The following is a 9883-nucleotide window of genomic DNA, read 5'->3' as shown; positions in this document are numbered from 1 at the left end:
ACATAAAACATTCAAGGTTGTCTCTATAAAAGAGAAGCAACCAAGAATGACTTTGTCCCACATCGAAAATGAAACGTAAAACATTCAAGGTTGTCTCTATAAAAGAGAAACAATCAAGAATGACTTTGTCCCACATCGAAAGTGAAACGTAAAACATTCAAGGTTGTCTCTATAAAAGAGAAGAAACCAAGAATTACATTGTCTCACATTGAAAGTGGAACATAAAACATTCAAGGTTGTCTCTATAAAAGAGAAGCAACCATGAATGACTCTGTCCCACATCAAAAGTGGAACATAAAACATTCAAGGTTGTCTCTATAGAAGAGAAGCAATCAAGAATGAGTTTCATAAATTCGCAAGTCCATCAAATATATGTGGGCTATTACGAATTTCTTGTATTTATTTATTTGTAAAAAAAAATTTAAATATAAGAACAATTTTTATAAATAAAAAGTATTTTTCTTAAAATTCAACTAGTATTTACACTCGTGCTATGCACGGGGCATATAATTTTTAAATAATGAATATAAATTTTAATGAAATATAGAAACTAAGAATTAAAAACAATATAAAGATTTACAAAAACATAAATGTGATTATAAATAAAACATTTATAATAAATGAAGAATTTACTCATCAACTATAAATGAAATATTTCATATTCGGCAATCAATTTTATACAATTTTAATTTATGATATAAGTGGAGTAAAATAAATGACAAATAAGAGATGTATGACTAATGATCAAAGAGTATGAGTTAGTTAGAATAAGATACACAAATAAAGAACCTGTTATTTGAGTAGAGATTAAAGAGAATAATTAGAAAACAACAACAAACCAACCAATAGTTCATAAGTTTTGAAAAACTTATTTGTAAACAACATTAATAGTAGCATCGCTTCTATTATCATCTTCATCTCCACAAACTAAAATCTTGAGACCTCCACGACTTGTAACTCTAGATATAGCAACATACAACTGTCCATGACTGAAGACTGGTTTTCGTAAAAACAATCCAACATGAGACAGAGATTGACCTTGACTTTTGTTAATGGTCATTGCATAAGACACAACCAAAGGAAATTATCGTCGTTGGAATTTAAATGAACTAAATGAACGTATGTTATGAACTAAATTGTCTACGTCATTCAGCATCAAACCTACGATAATATATAATTCATTACTGCATCTAAACAATAATATGTAAATCAAACAAAATACTAAATTAATAATGAACAAAATGAACGTAGGTTATGAAGTAATTTTTCACATTTATTACCTACCGAATTTATTTCAACTGAAAGATAATTATGTCATAACACATTATGAAGTAATAAACTAACGGAATGAAATAATAAATTAATGGAATGAAGTAATAGCATATGATTGAATAGAATGAAGTAATAGCATGACTGAATGAAGTAATAAGTTCATTACTACTGTCTGACGTTTAACATAGTTAACATTGTATTTCAATAAAATGTCATATTTACTTCATTACTAACGTTCACATGGTTAATTATTTATTGAATATAGTTCATTACTACCGCTTAACGTTTAACACTAAAATTTGTTGTATCATTGATGTATTTCAATAACATATCAAAATTACTTCATAATATACGTTCATTTAGTTCATTATTTACTCCGACAAGTTTTTTATTGAATAAAAAAATAATTTTTTGTAAAAAAATTTAAAAAATATTAATTTTTATAAAAAATAAAAAATTAAAAATAAAATAATTATAAAAAAGCTTTAATTGAATAGAATATTAAATTAAATATAAATTAATCCTAACCAACAAGATTAAGAAAATGGATGGTCTTAATTTGATCTCTAGTTCGGTCTTTAAGAAGGGTTTGACATTGATCACAACTCTTATATAAATTCCATTAAATATAAATTATAAATCTTAAACAATATACCAAATAGTAATAAAAATAATAAATGAACATATAAATTTAATTACTTAATTCAATAGAATTTAATTTTAAAAATATATACAAAGTACAAAAATATTTGAACCAATAAATTATAATTCATAAACTCTAGAAAACTTTTTAGTAAATAATATAATAACAAATCAAAAGTAACAACAACCTCGTCTAGACTAAAATCTCATGACTCTTGAAAATATAATTTGCAACTTACCATGACTAAAAATAAGTCTTCTTTTAGAAATTGACCAACGTGAGTAAGTGATTGGCAAAATAAAATTTACACTATCAATATATTCACTTAAATCAATACAAAAAAAACCAACCACACTTAATTTACTAAATAATATTCAAAATATTTCATTTGTAAATATAGAACAATAATATCACGATTCAATAAATGATAGCTTTAAGACATAATATTAGAATCCAACACACAACTTAAAAATTTATTTTAAAAAGGGTACTACTAATTAATTCTACACTAAAATATAAAGTTCAATACACTAAAATTCCAAACTAAAGCCCAATAGTATATATAAACTAATAGCCCAATGGTTTACATGGAGTAAAATAATTCAAACCCTACGCGCCGCATTGCCTCCATCTCACTCTTCTTCTCTCTTTTCTTTGCTCAAACGCCACAATCCCCACTGATTTCCCCTTCTCCGGTCGCCCGCGCCGCCATCCACTTCTCCCTTCTGACATCGACGTTTGCCTTCTCCAGCCACCATCGTAACTCTGGGCCTCCGCTGTTTCCTCTCTCTGTGGGTTTCCGATTTGCGCCGACCGAGCCTCTGAATCTGACAGCCGTGGTTGCAGCGTCTACACCCAACCTCTGAATGCGTCCTCCGGTGGCCGTCGCTGCTGCTCCAGGTCGAGACCGCCACTGACCTCTCGGCTCCCTCTTTCTTCTTCTTCTCACCTTTCTCTATGTTTCATTTTGCAGACTCAATGGTGCACTGCTTTATAATTATTCCAAAACTTACTTTGAAATGTGAAGTTCACTCAATAGGAGGAGGTGCCTCTTTTCTGTCCAATAGTTCAAAAGGCTAAACAAAATAGCTTCACATTTTCCCTCCAAAAAGGATAAAATTGTCTTTTCATCAAACTGTCACTTTAGATTAGTATAGATTTTTTTAAAAAAAATTGATTTATTGCGTCAGCGTTACGACGCCCACTCGCTGGCCGGCGAGTGGGCGTCACGCATGGCGCAGGGGTGCGCCACGACGCCTGGCGTGACAGCCCGTCCCGTGTCTCGCAGGCACAGGCCGCAGGACGGGACGGCGTATCGCAACGCATCGCGCGAGCGTTCCGTCCCTCCGTGTGGTGACGGAACGCGGGACAGTGGCGCGCCGCTTAGTGGATGCCCTTAGTTAACAGCCTCTCAAACCACAAAGAGATAGAAAAGGTTGAGACAAAATGAAAATGGAGAAAGAAGTGAGAAAAGGGCCATGGATTGAGCAAGAAGATGTACGCTTGTAACTTGTTTGGTGATCGGCGATGGGATTTCGTTGCTAAAGTTTCGGGTTTGAAGGTTGGCGGGAGACACAATATATAGGTAGGGGTAATCCCCAAAACAAACAAACCAAAACAAAAAAAGAAATATTAACAAAAAAGTTTGAAATGATTTTATTGTTACAGGTTTGAAACGAACTGGCAAGAGCTGCAGGCTGCGGTGGGTTAACTACCTTCACCCCGGCCTCAAACGAGGCAAGCTGACTCCCAACGAAGAGCGTCTCGTCGTTGAGCTTCAGTCCAAATGCGGAAATAGGTTAATACCTCTTTTTTATTTGCCCTAATTTTATTTTAAAATTTTTGTTTTGGTGTTTCTTACAGTGATTTGATAATATGTAGGTGGTCGAAGATTGCCCAAAAATTGCTTGGGCGCACGGACAATGAGATCAAGAACAACTAGAGGACTCATATGAGGAAGAAGGCTCAAGAGAGGAAGAAGACAGAAGAATAAGAAAGTATCATCTTCTTCCTCATCTTCAACTTCAACTTCTTCATCTTCATACTCCAACTCCTCCTCCACCCCCAACGGGGATAGAGGGGGAGGGGAGTTTCTATGACAGTGGTGAGGTGGAACTACCTACTCTTTGAGAGAAGAACAAGACTGGTGATTTGGAGGTGAAAGTAGGGAACAAGGTATACTCCATGGATGATCTATGGAAAGAATTCGAATTGTCGGAGAACTGCACACTAACCTCACAAACAGTGGCTTCTCCCATATGGGATTACTGCCCAACTGACTCTTTGTGCTGCATGAGTGAAGAAGAAAGCAAGATGTTGATGATGCAGCAGCAGCAGCAGCCTGTGGGTGATCGTCATTTTCAATCTTTCCCTTTTTATAATTATTATATGATTGGCTAACTAGAAATGAAATTTATATTTTACATGAAAAAAACAGAGGAGTATTTGCTCATACAAGTAAACTAGATGTCACAAGGGACTGGGGGATGATTATTTCTCCTTGTATATTTGGATTTAGGGTTCTTTTCCAAGGTGTATCGTTACCATTTCTGTGTCAAGTCAATGTAATTAAATCATGCATCTAGCATGTGAATACTATGAAGTAGTTCATTTCATGCTCAATAAATGTGGCTTTGCCTTTATATAAATCCATTTTATTTGATCGAATCACAAAATCTGTGAATTTCTTTTGGATTCAGCTTGGCTACAGATAAGCTTTGTGAAGAAAAAATCGGCATCTTAAGTCTACTTTGCAATAGGTTACCACACATATAATATACTCCTAATAAAATAAAGAGTTTCAAACAGATGTAATCAGTGATTAATAGTGTCAAAAACAGAGCACTAACAAAAATAGCATTCCAGAATTAACGTGAACATATTTTTGTTTATCAATGTATACCAACATAAAAGCACAAACAAAAATAGCATTCCAGAATTATATATGATCAGCACGAATACCAGCGTCACATCGAAATCTATTCGAAATCTTAATTCTGTTTCTGTTATTGTCCAGTGTGGGAATGTACCAGTATTGCTGCAATGGGATAACTTTTTTCATAAATTGAAGTGCTTTGTGGTCACTTTAGTAAAGTGGGAATGTATTCATCCAAATTCTTTCCAGATTATACAAAAGATATACATGGGAGCATTTACTAAAATATTCATCCTAATCCTTTTCAGATTATAAAAAAAATTATAGATGGGACCATTTACTAAAATGCTAGTACTTGTTTTGACTTTTATTTTAATTTTCATCAACACACATCGTTAAACCACGTAGCTACAACTTAAATAACTGACAGATGTTGTCCTATACATTTCTCCAATGAAAACAACTTCAGCATTTAGATTATGTACAATACTCATAATAACACCACACATGGTGTAGGCGATTTTACAAATTATCTCAAGCCTCAGAGCAGAAGATGGTGTGCTATATAATCAGAGTTTGAAATCGAAGGGAAAATTTTGAACAAGAAACCTAAATACTTATACTCATGTGAAATAACGAGTTAAACAATACTGTTCAACAAAATAAAAAGAACTACTTCCATTTCAGAAAAAGCACAATTCAAATATCCGATGGAAAAAATAAATTAAAAATAGAAACAACTCTGCTACATGAGACTCCCCATGATGTTACTTGGATATTCAAACTCTAATTGATAGAGACAAAAAAGACCAAAATACAAATCGTTGCTCACATCCAAAATCATATTCAGTAAAAAAATCCAAGAACTTTACCGCCGACATTCTTTCTGCGAGCTTCTTCGTGATCCATGATTCCAGCAGACGTTGTCAGCACGATGTAGCCGAACTGCAGTCACGATGGGGAAATGATATTTATATTATTTCACTATTTAAAATCCCAAATTAAAATCAAGAAAGTTGTATGCATTAGTCTTCACCAAGCAATGAGACTTCTTGGAATAATACTGTATCAATTAGTTTTCACCAAGTAATGATATGTCTTGGAAACCATTTTACTGAAAGATGTAATCAGGTGTGTTTCTTTATCAAGTAAGTCATTTCAGTTTCGAATTTTACCTGTCTTGATGGAAGCAACCTTGCAGTCCAGGGCTCAATTTCTTTCACACCTACATCAAAGCGGGGGCTGATAACACCACATTTGTTTAACCTACCATTCAGTTCCACCACAATCTTTCCAGATCTGTGGTCATCAACATACTCAAACTCTCCTATGTATCCTGTAACACCAAATTGAAAAAGGAATTACTTGAATTACTTTACATAGAAGTAAAGAACCTAATGAATAAGATGTTCTGAAGGGGCATACCATGCTTTTGCATGACAATAAGAAACTTGATAATGACTTTGGAAGAAGGCCTGATCATGACTTGACGCTTTCCTCTCTTTTCAGCATTATACATGCTCTTCAGAGCATCATTAAGCACACTCACTCTCACCATCTTGTTCTAGTGGAATCTGATTAAACAAGTGTGAGCATCAGATAGTGATAAACAACAATGTTCCATGAAATCAAAACATAAATGCATGATAAGATTTAGTCATCCATACATCCACAAGTTGAACACAAACAATAAACTACGCTTTGAAGTAGGAAACAATGCAAACAAAATAGTAATAACGCTCAAAACAATCTAAAAACTTGCATAGCACACATCTCAAAATAAATACTACTAGGAAACAATACAAACAAAATATACATTATATGATATCAAGTGGCTAGCAGCGACATGTTATTGTTGTGCCTCAGAAAATACACTCCAAAACACTATCATTTTCCAACCACACAGTCTCCGTACTACATATCCACTCAAATACACTATTAACTCCATGAATCAAAAAAACACAGAGTACATCATCACTGAATCCTTGATCAAAAAATCGGCAGAATATTTCCAAGATTTGGATCACGCTTAATACCCAAACACAAACGTACAAGGGAGTATAGGATCCGTAAATAACTGCAAACCGGAATGTAGCAACTCGATAGAGCAGTCAATTCAAATAACATCGAAGTACACGAAACAAACGATCAGCCTATTTACCAGAAAATTATGCCGCGCGCCTACGCAGTGGTGGTTGTTGCTGCTGCCGGAAGAGCTACGGATTCGGTTCAGCAGTGGAGGAGTAAATTGATTAGGGTTTTGAGGTTTATGTACTCTTAATTATTTGTGGTAATTTACTGAACCACCCCTTTAATGGGCTCAAATGATTCGGCGGCCTGCAGCTGTTATTCAGCCCATGACAAATTAGATTTGTTTATTTACGGATAAAGCTACTGATATTGTAATATCGAAGAAAATCATTATTCTTTCAGAAATATTGATTACAGTTATAAATAAAATACTACTAATATTTAAAGGAATAGTTGTCAATGAAATCATAATTTATTGTTTGTTTCTAACTGATCTCATAATTTTTAAAACTATAATATCGAATCGCAATTATTAATTTTTTTTGAATTGTCTCATAGCAATCAAAATTAAAACTAAATATTATTACAAACTCAAAGATGATATGATAACGTGACAGACATTTTTGTTGACAAAGCATTGTTATTATAATTTATATTTTGTGTTTCAGCTATAAGGCCACATGTAATAGCCCTAAATAAGATTGAGGTTAATATTGAACTAAATAGAGTATGCAATCATATTGAAGAAAAGGAATTTAAAATTTTATTTTTGAAAATTATGAGATCGGCCTAAATTCGGTCAAATTTTGTGATCATAGAGCAATTTGCCCATAAACAATGATTAGCCCAATAACAAGTTGTTTATTTAAGATTACGAATTGGGTTTAGATCGAAAACCCAATTTGAGTATGATATAGGACAATTTGGTTTTGGTGTTTGGACCTAAACTGTTGTTTTCTATTTACGATTGGGAAACATGAAAATTTAGGACTTGCATTATTAATTTCTTTAACTTTTGAGTGGCCGAAACGTGGATTTTGTACCATATATCTATTAACTATGGTCTGTGTTTTAAATTTTAATCATGCGCTAAGTGGTAGTAGTAAAAGTTAAAACCTTGTATGTTAATTCTATTTTGTTCTCTAAAATTATCGGCCAATATATGGAATTACCCTAACAATTATTATTGTCATATCTGCTAGCATCTTTATATTTTACTTGGCCAATTTAATAATGCATAGTTCTCGTAAGAAAAAAAATTGAGAAAATAAATTATTTCGATTTTGGATATATTCTTGCCTGATCACGTGTGATTAGATAATTGGAAATGAAAATATAATAGTCTTGAATTAGCTTAATTAAGGTTAGCTTCTGTAACAACATGTTTAGTTACAAATAGACAAGTTATCTTAGGTCCTCACTCCTTAGAGAATTAAAACAAATAATAACCTAAAATAATAAAATATTTAGTAAATATACTCGAGAATGATAAAGAATTCTGTTTTTTTTCTACATTTTATTTTAGTTGGGGGATGAATTGCATCCTGAATACTCATTTATACAGAATGCAGGAATTCCATTGAGTTATACTCCTATCATATATTTACATTTATATCAGCAATGAGGTCATAAAAAAATATAGCAACTCTTGTCTCACCAAACCAATCATATCCCCAATCTGAATCAAATCTTTTGTCGGGACAAACTAATCATACTCGACTTTCATCACCTCTCATCGGATTCTTTTTCTTTTACGATATTCAATTTTATTTTATTTTATTTATTTTTATAATTTTACTCAATGTATGGGGCTACACTATTCCATTTTCGGAGATTGTGACATGGTACCTCAACCTGTGGAAGAGACACCGACGACGACACGGGCGGATGGGCAAAGGGAGATGCAACAGCCGTCCATCGCGACCACGAAGCCGAAGAGGAACGTGTGCCCGCCTGAGAAGCTAGGCGACTTCGTTCCTAGATAGTGAATTAGATAGCAAGTTATTTTATGTTTTATTATTTCTTTGGATATTGGTATTTTTGTTATTTTATTTTTGCTAAGTGTCGAGCATAATTATAAGCTCCGTTTCGGGTTTTCTTCATTGGTTCTTTCCCGAGATGTTTAGGAGGTCGAACCAACCCTAGGGTCCTTAGTCTATAAATAGAGCTTTTGTTCATAATCTCAATATGAATGAAAATATTATTTGCCCAACTTCTCGTTGACAAACGTACAAACCCTAGATCTCGAGCTGCCCGACGCGGAGAGACCCGCGCACAGCCAAATCTTGATTCCGCCGACCCTACGATTGTGCGCCGGAGAGTTCTATCAACATCGAGTAGAATCGTCGACGTTCGTTAAGGGAAAAGCCCTTAACATATGGTGCTTCCGTAACAGATTGCTTATCTATAATGGATTTTTATTCTTCATTAAGAGCATAAAAAATTATTTAGTGAGCCCACGATTCGGTAAGGGGGTGTTTGGTTTGCAAGATTGTATCCCGGGATTAAATTTGTAATGTGTTTGGTTCATGAGATTCAACCTCACAATTCAATCCTAGATGGATAATCATGGGATAATTAGTCATAGCTAACCCCACTAAAATAATATCACAACTCAATCCTAGATTATATCTTGTGATTATTTTATCTCGAAAACCGAACACCACCTAAATATATTTACTTCCAAAAGATATGTAAGAGCGTCCACTATGGAGTGGACGCGGCGGACGCCGCGAAGGGGGGCGGTAGGCGCGGCGGTCATAGTGGGGGGGGGGTGTCCGCCGCGAGGGTGGACGCGGCTGGTGGGGGGGAGGGCGGCGGACGAGGCTTCGCCGCGAGTGGGGCGAGGACGCGGCGGTGGGGGTATAGGCGCGGCTATAGCCGCGGCTATTATAGTAGCGAATATCCGCCGCGGCGGTTGCATGCGATTTTTAATTTTTTTTTACACTTCAATTCACCTATAAATACACCACACTCCATTCATTATTTTCACACCATTCAAACACAACATCTATACAAATTTTAATTTTAATGTAGTGTGTGATTTTAATTTTAATTTATTG

At 34.4% G+C, this 9883-nt stretch overlaps 1 protein-coding gene and 1 pseudogene across 1 annotated transcript; one reads left to right on the top strand and one right to left on the bottom strand.

The window, feature by feature from the left end:
* Nucleotides 1-3367: 3367 nt before the first annotated feature.
* On the top strand, nucleotides 3368-4563 carry LOC121773332 (annotated as a pseudogene).
* An 880-nt stretch (nucleotides 4564-5443) lies between these two features.
* Nucleotides 5444-7061, bottom strand: LOC121787586 (40S ribosomal protein S15a). Its single transcript, XM_042186362.1, has 4 exons — nucleotides 6952-7061; nucleotides 6216-6364; nucleotides 5966-6126; nucleotides 5444-5735 (listed from the first exon to the last, which is right to left on the bottom strand). The coding sequence occupies exons 2-4, from the start codon at nucleotides 6346-6348 to the stop codon at nucleotides 5637-5639; spliced, it is 393 nt and encodes a 130-aa protein (XP_042042296.1). The 5' UTR covers nucleotides 6349-6364; nucleotides 6952-7061; the 3' UTR covers nucleotides 5444-5636.
* Nucleotides 7062-9883: the final 2822 nt, after the last annotated feature.

The sequence above is a fragment of the Salvia splendens genome, chromosome 2 (assembly GCF_004379255.2).
Source record: "Salvia splendens isolate huo1 chromosome 2, SspV2, whole genome shotgun sequence".
Classification (NCBI taxonomy): Eukaryota; Viridiplantae; Streptophyta; class Magnoliopsida; order Lamiales; family Lamiaceae; genus Salvia; species Salvia splendens.
The sequence above is the reverse complement of the archived record's forward strand: the minus strand, read 5'-3'. Positions and strand labels throughout refer to the sequence as shown.